This window comes from Hypomesus transpacificus, chromosome 11 (genome assembly GCF_021917145.1).
Source record: "Hypomesus transpacificus isolate Combined female chromosome 11, fHypTra1, whole genome shotgun sequence".
Classification (NCBI taxonomy): domain Eukaryota; kingdom Metazoa; phylum Chordata; class Actinopteri; order Osmeriformes; family Osmeridae; genus Hypomesus; species Hypomesus transpacificus.
This window is the reverse complement of record NC_061070.1, coordinates 2,552,019-2,567,684: the sequence shown is the minus strand read 5'-3', so window position 1 is coordinate 2,567,684 and position 15,666 is coordinate 2,552,019. Positions and strand designations below refer to the sequence as shown.

General features: G+C 50.2%; 1 protein-coding gene across 3 annotated transcripts; it reads left to right on the top strand.

The window, feature by feature from the left end:
• Positions 1-2,250: 2,250 nt before the first annotated feature.
• Positions 2,251-13,649, top strand: zgc:172136 (uncharacterized protein LOC566376 homolog). 3 transcript variants are annotated; one of them, XM_047029877.1, is made up of 13 exons: positions 2,251-2,406; positions 3,005-3,095; positions 6,094-6,173; positions 7,160-7,233; positions 7,344-7,539; positions 7,726-7,881; positions 8,935-9,000; positions 10,239-10,304; positions 10,643-10,817; positions 11,032-11,805; positions 11,882-12,013; positions 12,182-12,249; positions 12,598-13,649. In XM_047029877.1, exons 1-13 carry the CDS (start codon positions 2,335-2,337, stop codon positions 12,868-12,870), a joined length of 2,223 nt encoding a protein of 740 aa, XP_046885833.1. In that variant the 5' UTR covers positions 2,251-2,334; the 3' UTR covers positions 12,871-13,649. The 3 variants fall into 3 exon arrangements, with proteins under 3 accessions (XP_046885833.1, XP_046885832.1, XP_046885834.1); XM_047029876.1 differs by having other exon boundaries at positions 10,236-10,304; XM_047029878.1 differs by lacking the exon at positions 12,598-13,649 and having other exon boundaries at positions 10,236-10,304; positions 12,130-12,216.
• Positions 13,650-15,666: the final 2,017 nt, after the last annotated feature.

Below are 15,666 nucleotides of genomic sequence, written 5' to 3'. Positions count from 1 at the left end.
ATAGACTAATTAAAATGCTAAAATGATGAGAAGGTTGTAAGGCAGTGAAAAAGATGGAGAAGCTACAAACAGAACACTGAACCAGCCTGGAGAGTGGTAGTGAGTGGAGGAGCATAGCTGTAGCAGTGAGTCTGGAGGTAGGAGCAGAGCTATAGCAGTGAGTCTGGAGGTAGGAGCAGAGCTGTAGCAGTGAGTCTGGAGGTAGGAGCAGAGCTGTAGCAGTGAGTCTGGAGGTAGGAGCAGAGCTGTAGCAGTGAGTCTGGAGGTAGGAGCAGAGCTGTAGCAGTGAGTCTGGAGGTAGGAGCAGAGCTGTAGCAGTGAGTCTGGAGGTAGGAGCAGAGGCTGTAGCAGTGAGTCTGGAGGTAGGAGCAGAGCTGTAGCAGTGAGTCTGGAGGTGGGAGCAGAGCTGTAGCAGTGAGTCTGGAGGTAGGAGCAGAGCTGTAACAGTGAGTCTGGAGGTAGGAGCAGAGCTGTAGCAGCGAGTCCGGAGGTAGGAGCAGGAGCAGCACATGCAGCGCTGCGTCACCACACGCAGGCACGGTCCCAGGGTTCTGGATTTTCAGGTTCTCCCACTGTTCACCCCTGCTATGGAGAGCCGTGTGTGTGTGTGTAAGACATGCCATGTTTCAACATGCTGTCAGCCTACCTTGGAAGGCCCGAGGACATCCGTTCTGGTGTTCAGAGTAGCTCGTCTGTTGGCAGAGGGAGGAAGAGGATGTTAATGTGTGGGGGATCCGTCTCCTGCAGTGTCCCTCAGAGCACACTCCCCTGGCTGTTAGCCCCCTCAGCCTGCAGCCCCCTCAGCCTGCAGCCCCCTCAGCCTGCAGAGCCAGGAGCCAGCCCTGCTCTGAGGAGCCTCCACACAGCTAGTGAGCCAGGGCTGGTGCATCTGTAGCGGTGCTTCTTAAACCTCTTCAATCAGGCCACCCTTTGAACATGGAGGGAAAAATCTGTCTTCTTTCAATAACAATAAACCCCCCCCCCACACACACACAACACCACTATGCTGTGTTGTTCAGTGTTATCTCTATGATCTCCTCGATAGGGCGTGTCCTAGTGAAAAGGGAGTACGTGTGTGCGTGGAGGTGAGTGAGTGTGTGTGTGCGGGGGAAGGATGAGTGTGTGTGTGTGTACGGGTGGGTAGGGGGTGAGTGTGTGTGTGTGGGGGGTAGGGTTAGTGTGTGTGGAGGGTGAGTGGGTGGAGGGTTTTTGTGTGTGTGTGTGTGTGTGTGTGTGTGTGTGTGTGTGTGTGTGTGTGGGGAGCGTGAGCAGTGCTGACAGGTGACAAGGTACCTCCAGGTGAGCATGTCCCATCTTGTTGTGTATGAACCTGTTCTTCTCAGAGAGGAAAGTTTGCAGAGCTGTTGGAGTCATGTTACCTGTAACCCTACCAAGGTTACTCAGTCTTTCTGTTCTCTCTCTCTCTCTTTCTCACTGTCCCTCTCTCTCTGTCCCTTTCTCTCTCTGTCTCTATGTCTCTCTCTATCTGTCTCTGTTTGTCTCTCTGTCTCTCTCTGTCCCCCACACACACTGGAGGGTTCAGAGTCAGCTCTCTATGTTCATTCATCTGATTAATTGACTTTGGGAGATCAGCTCTCGTTAACCAGCCCAGCATCACCGTACCAACCAGAGCTTAGTGTGAGAGGCAGGGCTGTATAGAGGCCGGAGGGTATAGATGCAGGGTGGCATAGAGGCAGGGCTGCATAGAGGCAGTGTGGTATAGAGGCAGGGGGCGTAAAGGCAGGGGGGAAGGAGGGTATGGAGGCACAGGGGCAGGAGGGCATAGAGGTCAGTGGCATAGATGTATCACCTCCTGTAACAGACCTTAGGATGTATCACCTTCTGTAACAGACCTCAGGGTGTATCACCTCCTGTAACAGACCTCATGATCTATCACCCGGCCAGTGCTGATGCAGACCTATGCTCTGACCTGTTCATCAGGGTTCCTCATGTAAAGATGTCTGACACGATTTTCTCCCCTGCTTTCTTTCAGAAGGATGACCGGAATGGAGTAGAGGAGAGGCAGCGAGTGAAGGAGAACGAGAGAAGGAGAACAGACAGGCAGGCAGACAGACAGACAAACAAGGATATAGACAGACAAGCAGGAAGACAGACAGGCTGACAGACAGACAGACGGACAAACAGACAGACAGACAGGAAGACCGACAGACAGACAGATAGACAGGAAAACGAACAGGAAGACAGACAGGCTGACAGACACACAGGTATACAGACCGACAGACAGACAGACAGACAGACAGACAGACAGACAGACAGGCAGGCAGGCAGGCAGGCAGACAGGCAGGCAGGCAGGCAGACAGGGATACAGACAGAATGTCTGCCCTAGCTAAAAAGACTGTCTGTGTGCTGCTACCCAACAAAGAACAACTAGACATCACAGTGGGGGTGAGTGCTTCTTTATTAACTAGCTCTGCTTCACTTCCTGTGTGTGTGCGTGTCTGTCTACTGCTTTATTAACTAGTGCTGCTTCTCTTCCTGTGTGTGTGTGTGTGTGTGTCTGTCTACTGCTTTATTAACTAGTGCTGCTTCTCTTCCTGTGTGTGTGTGCGTGTCTGTCTACTGCTTTATTAACTAGTGCTGCTTCTCTTCCTGTGTGTGTGTGTGTGAGTGTCTGTCTACTGCTTTATTAACTAGTGCTGCTTCTCTTCCTGTGTGTGTGTGTGTGTGTGTCTGTCTACTGCTTTATTAACTAGTGCTGCTTCTCTTCCTGTGTGTGTGTGTGTGTCTGTCTACTGCTTTATTAACTAGTGCTGCTTCACTTCCTTTGTGTGTGTGTGTGTGTGTGTGTGTGTCTGCTTGTCCGTGTGGGCCTAGGATGGGACTGAGGATGACTCTCTGGTTTAATAAGGAGTTTATTAGAAGGATTTCCTGCTGGCTCCATTCTAAAATGGCATCTCTGTAGCTTGTAACAACGTCTCTGTGTGTTGGTGTTTTATAAGTTGCCCATAAGGTCTGTTTACTGTGTCACTGTGTGCCTCTTCAGGTTAAAGCAACAGGGCAGGACGTCTTCAACCGCATATTGGAGCTTCTAGGAATTAAAGAACTTCACTTTTTTGGTCTCACAGTGGTGAGAGGTGAGTTCCATCTCTCCATCCATCTATCCATCTCTCTATACATCCATCTATCTTTCCATCTCTCCATCCATCTATCCTTCCATCTATCCATACATCCATCTCTTCATCCATCCATCCATCTATCCATCCATCCATCTCTCCATCCATCTCTCCATCCATCCATCTATCCATCCATCCATCTACCCCTTCCATCTAAACATCCATCCATCTATCCATACATCCATCTCTCCTTCCATCTCTCCATCCACATATCCTTCCATCTCTCTATCCATCTCTCCATACATCTATCCATCCATCCATCTCTCCCCTCCATCTAAACATCCATCCATGTCACTCCTCCGTTCATCCATCCGTCCATGACTCCCCTCCTGGTCCCCCATTCTGTCTATTGGAGCATCAAGCTGTTGTTGTCGTCAGACAGCTTAGCCAGCCATGGGACTGATGATACTCTAGGTCAAGACCAACCCTTACTGGAGATTATCCACGCACGCAGTACAGGTGCTGATGTCTGATTAGAGAAAGATCTATAGTTTTTTTGTTAAACACACCACAGTCTAGCAAGCTCTTAGGATCAGTCCTTATCAGCAACACACAACAGTCAGCTTGCTAGACCTACACACACAACGCAGACACAACAGTCAGCTAGCTAACCCAAAACACACAACACACACACAACAGTCAGCTTGCTAGACCTACACACAACACACACACAACAGTCATCTAGCTAGACCTACACACACAACACACACACACACACACTACAGTCCGCTAGCTAGACCTACACACACAACACACACACAACAGTCAGCTTGCTAGACCTACACACACAACACAGTCAGCTAGCTAGTCCTACACATTCACAACACACACACAACACAGTCAGCTAGCTAGTCCTACACATTCACAACACACACACAACAGTCATCTAGCTGGACCTACACACACAACACACACACACACACTACGGTCCGCTAGCTAGACCTACACACACAACACACACACAACAGTCAGCTTGCTAGACCTACACACACAACACAGTCAGCTAGCTAGTCCTACACATTCACAACACACACACAACACAGTCAGCTAGCTAGTCCTACACATTCACAACACAGTCAGCTAGCTAGACCTACACACACAACACACACACAACACAGTCAGCTAGCTAGTTCCTACACATTCACAACACACACACAACACAGTCAGCTAGCTAGTCCTACACATTCACAACACAGTCAGCTAGCTAGTCCTACACATTCACAACACACACAACACAGTCAGCTAGCTAGAACTACACATTCACAACACACACAACACATTCAGCTAGCTAGACCTACACACAACACACACGCAACAGTCAGCTAGCTAGACCTACAAACGCAACACACACACAACACAGTCAGCCAGCTAGATCTACACACAAAACACAGACTTCCCCACACCACACAGTAAGCTAACTAGACCTTCTCATATATTACAGATATTGTGTCTCCCTGACTGATCGCTGGGAAACCATTTACACTATATTGCCCTGAAGTGGGTTATCTGCCAACAGGGCCAGTGAATAGCAATGACAGAATTGTTGTTGTATGTGTGCCTGTGTGTAACTGTTTCTCTGTATGTGTGTGTGTGTGTGTGAGAGAAAGTCTGCTCCACTGAGAAGTCTAATCTATTCTCAACCAGTGAGCAAAATGTTTTTTTTTCTCTGTCTCTTTCTTTCTGTTTGTAGTGAGAGGTTAGGGCGGCCTGCTGGCCTTCCCAACAAGGGCCCTTTTGTTTTTGCAGTGTGGGGGCCGTCCAACACTCAGGAGTGTGGGGGCCGTGCAGCACTCAGGCCAGGGCTACGGCTGCATTAACTTCATTAAGCCTGGAATGCCCCCTGCATTCCTCCTCTCCACTGGAGAAACAAGGAGGGGGGGGGGGCATGGATGGAGTGAGTGAGTGAGTGAGTGAGTGAGTGAGGAAGAAGAGGAGGAGAGGCAGAGGGGGGAGTGAGGGAGGGAGTAGTTGAAAAAGAGGGATGGGGGAGGGAGGGTGGGGAGAGAGGGAGTTTGCTGAATCCTGCTGAATCCTGGACGAGAAGAAGAGAGCGAGCGAGTGAGTCATAAAGAAGGGATGCAGGAGACCAAAGGGAGACATGGATGGATGGATCTCTGGAGGAGTGAGCTGCTGGTGAAGAATGTGGCGTTGGTAAAGAGAGTTGCTCATAAAGCTCGATGAAGAAAGGGGTCGAGGAGAGGGGGAGCGGGGAGGATTAACGACAGGGTGTCAGGGAGGGCTGGAACCAGCCTGGGGGTACCACAGGAGGAGACAGGAGAGTACATCTCAGTGATGAGGTGGTACAGCCCTCCTGCCCCAGTCACCCCACCACAGATGAATCACAGAACCCCTGGACCCTCACTGCACTCCTGGGCTGACCACAGACCCGGCTAGCTGAGTTACTGTGCATTCCTCATTCATCTAGTGATATGAAGATCACTAGGGGATGGGAGACTGAAGCAGTAACACACAGACGGGCATGATTGGTCCCTAATCACTCGTGGGTTTAGGCAAAGGTCGTCAACCAGAACATTTTTGGAGTTGTGAGCTCATCGTGGTGTTGTAATTCTCCCAATGAAAACATCCTCTTTGTCCTCCCTCTGAAAACAGATCTGTTCAGCCAAGCCTCTGTTTGTCTTTCTGCTAGTTACTGAGCTAACTGAGGGAGGAGCAAACAGGCATGTTGTTAGCATTAGTAGTAGCATACTAGTAAGTCAGCCTAGTCATACTACTAGTCAGCCTTCTCTCCTCAACTCGCTCTCTCACTCTCTCTTTCACTCTATCACTCTCTCTTTCACCTCAACGCTCTCTCACTCTCTCTCCTCAATGCTCTCTCTCTTTTTTCTCCTCTCTCTTAATAATGGTTTTGTTCTTCAAATTTCACGCGCAAGTTCATTACTCTTTCGCTTGGTGGCTGAGTGAGTTCTGCTCTTCTCTCCATCCGTTCTCTCTGACTCAGACAACGAGCACATCTTCCTGGATCTGGAGGAGAAACTCATCAAGTACTTCCCCAAGGAATGGAAGCAGGACCCAGCCAAGGTAAGCAGAGGCCTGTAGGCAGGGACGCCTGGGGTAGGGACGCCTGTGGCAGGGACGCCTGGGGCAGGGACGCCTGTGGCAGGGACGCCTGGGGCAGGGACGCCTGTGGCAGGGACGCCTGTGTGGACGTGCTGGATGGAGGCTATCCCGACTGAGGCCAGGAGGAATTTAGATATGAAGCTAGAATATATGAACAGATAATAAGCCCAGCTAGCTATCCTACAGCTGGGAGACCCCCTGGTGGTGTCCCATCAGTAACATTTCCCCGGTGATGTCCCATCAGTAACATTCCCCTGGTGGTGTCCCATCAGTAACATTCCCCTCGTGGTGTTCCATCAGTAACATTCCCCTGGTGGTGTTCCATCAGTAACATTCCCCTAGTGGTGTCCCATCAGTAACATTCCCCTAGTGGTGTCCCATCAGTAACATTCCCCTAGTGGTGTCCCATCAGTAACATTCCCCTAGTGGTGTCCCATCAGTAACATTCCCCAGGTGGTGTCCCATCAGTAACATTCCCCTAGTGGTGTCCCATCAGTAACATTCCCCTAGTGGTGTCCCATCAGTAACATTCCCCTAGTGGTGTCCCATCAGTAACATTCCCCTGGTGGTGTCCCATCAGTTACATTCCCCTAGTGGTGTCCCATCAGTAACATTCCCCTAGTGGTGTCCCATCAGTTACATTCCCCTAGTGGTGTCCCATCAGTTACATTCCCCTAGTGGTGTCCCATCAGTAACATTCCCCAGGTGGTGTCCCATCAGTAACATTCCCCTAGTGGTGTCCCATCAGTAACATTCCCCTAGTGGTGTCCCATCAGTAACATTCCCCTAGTGGTGTCCCATCAGTAACATTCCCCTAGTGGTGTCCCATCAGTAACATTCCCCAGGTGGTGTCCCATCAGTAACATTCCCCTAGTGGTGTCCCATCAGTAACATTCCTCTAGTGGTGTCCCATCAGTAACATTCCCCTGGTGCTCTGCTGTCCCCAGGGGCTGAAGAGGTCGCTGCCTCTGCTCCTGTGTCTCAAGGTGCAATACTACGTGGAGAACGGCAGGCTGATCTGGTGAGTCAAACGTCTGTCTCCTCTCCTCTCTCATCCTCCTCTCCTCATCCTCTTCTCATCCTCCTCTCTTATCTGTGTGTGTGTGTGTGTGTGTGTGGTCGCCGTGTCAGCGAGCGCAAGGCGAGGCGTCTGTACTACTCCGACCTGCGTGAGCGCGTGCTGCGGTCTGAGTGTCGGCAGCAGGAGGAGGTGTACTTCCAGCTGGCGGGCTACGCCCTGCAGGCAGACCTGCCTGACCACGTCCAGGACCGCGGGGAACAGGGGGACGCAGCCTACTTCCAGCCCAAGGAGTACTTCCCTCCCTGGGTAGGTGCTGCAGGGGGCAGTGTGGAGGAGGGTGTTGAGTGATGGCTGAAGTCCTGAGATTGGGTGGACTCATGGCTGTTGTTATTTTAGATTAAAAAAAATATTGACCCAGTGTGCTCTCTCTTTCCCTCCTCTTCTCTCCCCCCCGCCTCCTTCCTTAATCCATTCTCCCCCCCACCACCCCAGATTGTGGCGAAGCGAGGCGTGGACTACCTCCTCCGCCACGGCCCCAAGGTGCACGGCGAGCTGCGGGGCATGTCTGCCCGCGACGCCACGCTGCACTTCATCAAGGAGTCCTGCAGACTGGAGGATGTGCCCGTCATCTTCTACCGCCTGCAGAAGGTCAGGGGTCAGGGAGACAGACACGGCTAGGACTGGACTGGGACAGGACGGTTAGGGTTAACCCAGGAGATGTGGAGTGGTTTCGGGAATGGTTAGGGTTAACTCGGGTATTAGGATGATGACAATCGGTGGCCGGAAAGATGCACGACAATTAAAAAGAGTTGACTTGGTTTATTAGAACGACGTCGGATCATTTAACCAGTTGAAGCAGGGACTGGTCAGATGAGTGAGGCCAGGGGTTATAACGGCCTTATATACAATGAATAGCAAAGTACAGATATAGTTTCCACAGAATGTTTTCTTACAAGGCACAGCATGTGGTCAGCTAGTTTGTATACTTGAAAGACTACACCTGACAATATCGTAACTCATTGAAGCCTTTTCCTGCATAGTTTCTCCTCACTGACTCCTGTCAGTCTGAACAAGTGAGGCCCTTATCTATATGGGGACTACAGTGGGCTCCACAGCATGACCTCTTGACCTAAGTTGGAGAGAAGTCTCTCTCACACAAAATTCAGCATATCACCTGGAGATGTCTGTTTTTTTTTGCTCCCCTTTGTGAAGCGCATTGTGTTTCCCCCTGGTATGAAATGTGCTATATAAATAAAGTTGCATTTGATTTGGGGAGGGTTTGTAGAGAGAGGTGTAGTGAAGGCCCAGGCAGCAGTTGTGTAATCCACCATCACTTCAGATATACTTCTCCAGCCTCCTGGAGAGTACACCTCCTGTGGAGAGGAGGGATGAGGGAGAGGAGGGAGGGGAGAGGGAGAAGAGGGAAGAATGAAGGAGAAGAGGGGAGGGTGAGAGGAGGAGAGAGGGAGGATGGTGAGATGGAGAGGGGAGCGTGAGAGGAAAGGGAAGGGAGAAGAGGGTGAGGTGAGGGAGAGGAGGAGAGAGAGAAGGGAGAAGAGGGGGAGATGAAGGAGAGGAGGGAGGACGGGGGAGAGATGGGGAGGGTGAGAGGAGGGGAGAAGAGGGGGAGATAAAAGAGAGAGGGTTATCGAGGGGTTTAGATGCCTGTCTGACCTGTCATCCTGTTCACTCTCTCTGCAGGACAAGAGAGAGGAGAGAGGCACAGCTTTACTGGGGCTGACCCTCAAAGGAATGCAGGTTTATCAGGTGCGTGTTTGCGTGTGTGTGAGATTCTACATCTGTGGTCTCCCTTACGTAACCCTCCATGTGTCATCGTGTGCGTCAGCGTGAGCCTGTGTTCTCTCAGGCTGGATGACTCAGGGTGGGTGAAGGAGGGGGGGGAAGCAGCTCTGGCAGGAATGTGGGAGCCCCCGCAGACCCCCCTCCCCTGCCCCCCCGCTGGGTCTGGCCTGCGGGGGCTTTCTAGGGGGATTAGGGCTCGGGGGATAGGATGGGGGCTTATGGAGGTCATGGGATGGCACGGAGGGCCGGAGGGGGGTCTGGGAGGGGGAAGGGGGGGCAGGAAGGAGGTCTAGGAGGGTTGAGGTTCGGGTCTAATGTTGTCTTGTTTAGCTAGTGTGCAGGTCTAATGTTGTCTTGTTTAGCTAGTGTGCAGGTCTAAAGCTGTCTTGTTTAGCTAGTGTGCAGGTCTAATGTTGTCTTGTTTAGCTAGTGTGCAGGTCTAATGTTGTCTTGTTTAGCTAGTGTGCAGGTCTAATGTTGTCTTGTTTAGCTAGTGTGCAGGTCTAATGTTGTCTTGTTTAGCTAGTGTGCAGGTCTAATGTTGTCTTGTTTAGCTAGTGTGCTGGTCTAATGTTGTCTTGTTTAGCTAGTGTGCAGGTCTAATGTTGTCTTGTTTAGCTAGTGTGCAGGTCTAATGTTGTCTTGTTTAGCTAGTGTGCAGGTCTAATGTTGTCTTGTTTAGCTAGTGTGCAGGTCTAATGTTGTCTTGTTTAGCTAGTGTGCAGGTCTAATGTTGTCTTGTTTAGCTAGTGTGCAGGTCTAATGTTGTCTTGTTTAGCTAGTGTGCTGGTCTAATGTTGTCTTGTTTAGCTAGTGTGCAGGTCTAATGTTGTCTTGTTTAGCTAGTGTGCAGGTCTAATGTTGTCTTGTTTAGCTAGTGTGCAGGTCTAATGTTGTCTTGTTTAGCTAGTGTGCAGGTCTAATGTTGTCTTGTTTAGCTAGTGTGCTGGTCTAATGTTGTCTTGTTTAGCTAGTGTGCAGGTCTAATGTTGTCTTGTTTAGCTAGTGTGCAGGTCTAATGTTGTCTTGTTTAGCTAGTGTGCAGGTCTAATGTTGTCTTGTTTAGTTAGTGTGCTGGTCTAATGTTGTCTTGTTTAGCTAGTGTGCAGGTCTAATGTTGTCTTGTTTAGCTAGTGTGCAGGTCTAATGTTGTCTATTTTAGCTAGTGTGCAAGTCTAAAGCTGTCTTGTTTCCACCAGGAGGTCAACAACATCAGGGAGCTGCTGTTTGATTTCCCCTGGTCCAATGTGGGACGACTTACCTTCCTGGTGAGACGAGCTTAATGGACCTCTATGACCGCGGACTGCTACTGCACCCCTTTCACATTCAGCCGTTACTGTACCAGCCTTACTCCTTTTTGTTCTTTCTACTGGTTTCCGTCTCGGTCCATCCTTCCACCTTTCCTGCCTCATCCCCTCACCTATCATCCATCCTCTTTCTCTCATCCATTCATCTCTCTGTGACTTTCTATTTCATCCCTCCATCCTGCCCATCCCTCTCCCTCCTTGTCTCTCTCCATGCTGTTGTAGTTTCCAATGAGATATTAATGAGCCCGACTGACCGAGGGCTGTGGTGCGTACCCCGCGCCCCCTGTTCCTCTCCTCAGGGGAAGAAATTTGAGATCCAGCCGGACGGCCTGCCGTCTGCCAGGAAGCTGGTGTACTACACAGGCTCTCCCTTCCGCTCCCGCCACCTGCTGCTGCACCTGAGCTCCAGCCACAGCCTGTTCCTGAGCCTGCAGCCGGCCCTCACACACCTGAGACACCTGGAGGAGTCGGAGGGTGAGGGGGGGAGGGGGGAGGATTATGGGGGAGGGTGGAGGGGAGACCTGTGTCTGCGGGCCGCAGGGAGAGTTGACAGTTGAAAGTCAAGAGGAGGGAGCAGAGCTCAGGCCTACCCTCTTTATTGAATGTTGTCTTAGATTTTGAGAATGGTACTCACCCTTCCCTTTCCCCTCCCTCTTCCCCTCCCCCCTCCTTCCTCCCGGCCCTCCAGAGAAAAAGCGCTACCGGGAGTCATACATCAGTGATGATCTGGACCTAGACCCGGCAGGCAGCGAGGGCAGTCCCGGCCTATCACGTAACTCCACTAACAGTCCCGGCCTATCACGTAACTCCACCAACAGTCCCGGCCTATCGGGTCACTCCACCAACAGTCCCGGCCTATCACGTAACTCCACCAACAGTCCCGGGCTATCGGGTCACTCCACCAACAGTCCCGGCCTATCGGGTCACTCCACCAACAGTCCCGGCCTATCAGGTCACCCCACCAACAGTCCTGGCCTATCACGTAACTCCACCAGCAGTCCCGGCCTATCAGGTCACTCCACCAACAGTCTTGGCTTATCTCGTAACTACACCAACAGTCCTGGCCTATCTCGTAACTCCACCAACAGTCCTGGCCTATCACGTAACTCCACCAACAGTCCCGGCCTATCAGGTCACTCCACCAACAGTCCTGGCCTATCACGTAACTCCAACAACAGTCCTGGCCTATCACGAAACTCCACCAGCAGTCCCGGCCTATCAGGTCACCCCACTAACAGTCCTAGCCTATCACTTCACTCTACTGGCAGCTCAGGCATTGAAGCAGACCCTCAGCAACACAACATCTCCATGGAGATAGTGTCCATGGAGATGGCATCCATGGAGGCGGAGGTGGGGCCAAAGCGGGCGGAAACATGTTCCCGCGAAGCAGCCAGTCACGGCAGCTCTCTCAACTCCAGCATGGAGACCTGGAGCAAGGATCCCAACGAGGAGGAGGAGGAAGGTGAGAGGAGGAGGAGCAGCAGGGGGAGGAGAAGGAAGGCAGCTGATTGGTTAATAAAAACTGTTCTGACCCACAGGCACCAGGGTCAGTATACGTGGGTCAGGGGAGGTTTCTGTCGACAACCCAAAGGAGACGCTCCGATTGGCTGAGCTTCTGGAAGGCGTGTCAGTGGACTGTCCTGGGATGTCATCAGAGGTTCCGTGGAGGGGTGAGAGAGCTACCTCTTATACCCACAGCCCCCCCTGGTGGACATTGGTCACTTTTGATTGCGTAACTTTATCTCCGTTTTATTTGCTGCACGGCTGAATTGATGTTGGTGTGAAGCTGTGCTGGAAGTGGGTCCATGCAACTGATATCTGGGATCTCCTGTCAACAGGAAGTGAGGAGGTTCACGTGGACAGCAAAGATGCAGTGACATTACGCAACACAGACACCCTCACACAGGTGACCAACTCTTCTATCACCTCAACTCCTCTCTTTGCCCGTCTGTCTCTCTGCCCGTCTGTCTCTCTGCCTGTCTGTCTGTCTGTCTGTCTTTCCCTACCTGTTTTTCTCTGTCTCTACCTCCATGTCTCTCCTCTCTCCTCTCTGTCTCTATCTCCCTTCTAGTCTCATAGCTCATGTGTTCTCTCTCTCCTCTCTCTCTCCTCTCTTCTCGTCATATAGCTACTGTGTTCTCTCTCTCCTCTTTCTCTCTCCTCTCTCTCTCCCCCCTCTCTCTTTCCTCTCTCTCTCCTCTCTTCTCGTTTCATAGCTCACGTGTTCTCTCTCTCTCTCTCTCTCTGTATCCAGTTGAAGTATCGTCCAAGCGTCTCTGTCGATCGCCACAGTCAGAGTCTGGACAACGTTTGTCTCCTCCCTCCCCCGGCGCCGCTGACCACGCCGCTGCAACGGGACTCCTCCCACAGCTACACCTGCGGCCTGCCCAACACCCCCGCCCCCGCCTACTACCTGCCCCTGGCGATCCACTGCCCCCCCAAACCCTCCTTCTACGGCCGCAGGTCCACCAATTGCCTCTCCCTGGACTTACTGGGCGACGAACAGCTGTTAGAGTTCATACTGTAGACCCTGAACACTGCTGTTAAACCCTGAACACTGCTGTTAGACTTCATACTGTAGACCTGTACACTGCTGTTAGACGTCATACTGTAGACCTGAACACTGCTGTTAGACTTCATACTGTAGACCTGAACACTGCTGTTAAACCCTGAACACTGCTGTTAGACTTCACACTGTAGACCTGAACACTGCTGTTAGACTTCATACTGTAGACCTGAACACTGCTGTTAGACTTCATACTGTAGACCTGAACACTGCTGTTAGACTTCATACTGTAGACCGGAACACTGGTGTCCATCCTTGCTCTCAGTACTGAACAGTGTGGTGGAGGGCATCAGGAGTTGGCTACTGAGGACCTAAGTGTCTGGATGTCATAGCTTTATTTACTCGCTTGTCAGAATTGCTTCCTCCCTCCCTCACCCACTCCAGGAATCGAACCAGGGTCTTCTGCCTCACGCACGCAACGACCAGCTTTCAGAAACACCCATTGGCCAGCTTCGCCACCGAAAAGCCAGCAATTTAATGTCAGGGATGGATGGTGTTTACAGATTTACCAGCTCAACCTTTTTACACAAACTTACATGTACATAGTACCAGACATCCCAAGTCTCCTGGAAGTTCCGGGAGTGTCCCGCGTTTCAATAGCGGCTCCCTGACGCCCGCAAATGCTACACAATCTCCCGGAGATTTTGTATTTAGAGCGAGCGAGAGACTGTGAAATGGTCATTTCTGTTCGAGATAGGTGCATATCGCGCGTCATGACAACGTTTCGGGGGGGGGGGGGCAGGGGGGTGTAAGTGGTGGTTGAGGGGGTACTTCAAGCATCCTGGGAGGGGGGGGGGGAACTATCTCCATGCAGACATTTTCTGCATATTTATTGTCTGACATTATTCTTACAATCTGCTTTTTTGTAATATATGCTTTGTACATAATTGTCGTTTTCTACTGTATGTGGTAATACTTTCACTTTTTATATGAATTGCTGAGACTTTATAAGTTTGAATAGTTAAAGTTATTATTGAGCAGTCCTGTAGGCCTACATAGTCCTGAGACAAACCACTAATCTAATCTAAAGATACAACTCATGTTAAAACCGAGCAGTGCCCACATTGCGTTAATAAACACCCCAGGGGCTGTTTGTGTTCTCCTGTCAGCTTCTTCATTACTATGTAAATTCTGGCATAGATTCTTAATGGGTGTGTAGATTGTGGTATGGACTTGATAACAAAGGATGTGATCTTGGAGTCCGTCCAATGTCCCAGGCTATTGTGACCTTTTTAATTGCAAAACAAATGTCTTTCTGTATGTTGGTTTTTATCTGACAACACACCCGTTTATTCCGCGGCTGAATCCCCCCCCCCCCCCCCCCCCCCCCCCCCCCTCCATTCTATAAGTGGCACAACCGCTTCTCTCAGTACTCTTTGTAATACTCTATTTCTGGAACTTTGATTTAGCCTTCTGCAAAATTCAGCATGTAGCCCACTGGACAAAAACTCTTTCTCTACGTGTCGACCAGGTTAGACACCCTGGTCTTTACAACATCCATTCATTGACACATTTCACCCTGCCGAATGCTAAAGATCTGCATGCACCAACATTTGAACCACTAGTCCCAGTGATAAAGACACTCTAGCACACTGAGCCACAGACAGTGTTTGTTTCTGTATATTTGTGTGAGTCCACTCATTGACTATTAATGTGTATTTACAGTGTCTAATAGTCTCACAATATTTAATAAAATACAACTTTTACACTCATGATGCAAGAAATCCAATAAGCTGGCTAGATGTGTTATGGCCTTATCTACAAAACACAATAGTTCTGGCCCTTTTTGTGTAGTAATCCCCTTAGAGTAAAACAGTATTACCATACAGATAGACAACAAGTAGCTAGCTACTGTGGTGTAATGTGGTGTACTCTGGGGGTGTAATATTGGCCAAGCAACCAAAACTAATTCACCTATGTTTGAAGGAAGACACAAGAGTGTTGTACCTACCTTTTCCGTTTGGAGTTGTAATTTTGTTTCCCATTTGGGGGAGTGTGCCTTGGTATTCAGGGAGAGATGAGCAAGTCATCCTATTTGGGGGGAGTTGACTCGTATTTGGGGGGGTGGGGGGGGGGTTCATTTGGGGATGTACTCATATTAGCAGGTGTGTTTTGCACTTCAGGCCCACCGTAGAATAAACGTTTAATAACATTGCAAATGAATTAAATCAATTACAAGGCAAACATGTAACAAAATGAAGGTGAACTCTTACCTACGTCACCATGATTATTGTAAACCAGAGATAGAAAGCAAGAGGTGAGCAAGAAGGAGTAGGGTTGAGCCAGAGTTGAGGAGAAGGTCTCAGAAAATCAAGAATCCACAGAACAATGCTTCACAATTCCCTTTATACCCAAGAATAACCAATCAGACCACTTTTTGACCCTCATCAACATACAACTAGCAAGGCAACAGTAAGTTACACAATGAGGTGTGAAAGCCACAAAGTAAAAACTTCATCCAGCAACTCCAGATGTTAGCATATGAGAGGAGGGGGCAGGGTGACACCCAGCCCTACTGTGGTAAACCTGGGTGCTTTGCAGTGCTTTATAGTCTCGCCAAACAAAATCTGTGTTGTGAAGGGCTCACGTATACACTGCAGATGAATCATTGCTATGTTTGACAACCGGCGGATTGACCAGAAGACCAGAATCCGGTCTTTCTTTTAGAATCCCCAAAAACTTTCTTGCCAGCAATAACATCAAAGAATGGCCAGTGTGAATTAAATGTCCAATGTCCAGAAGGCTCACATTTGTCCA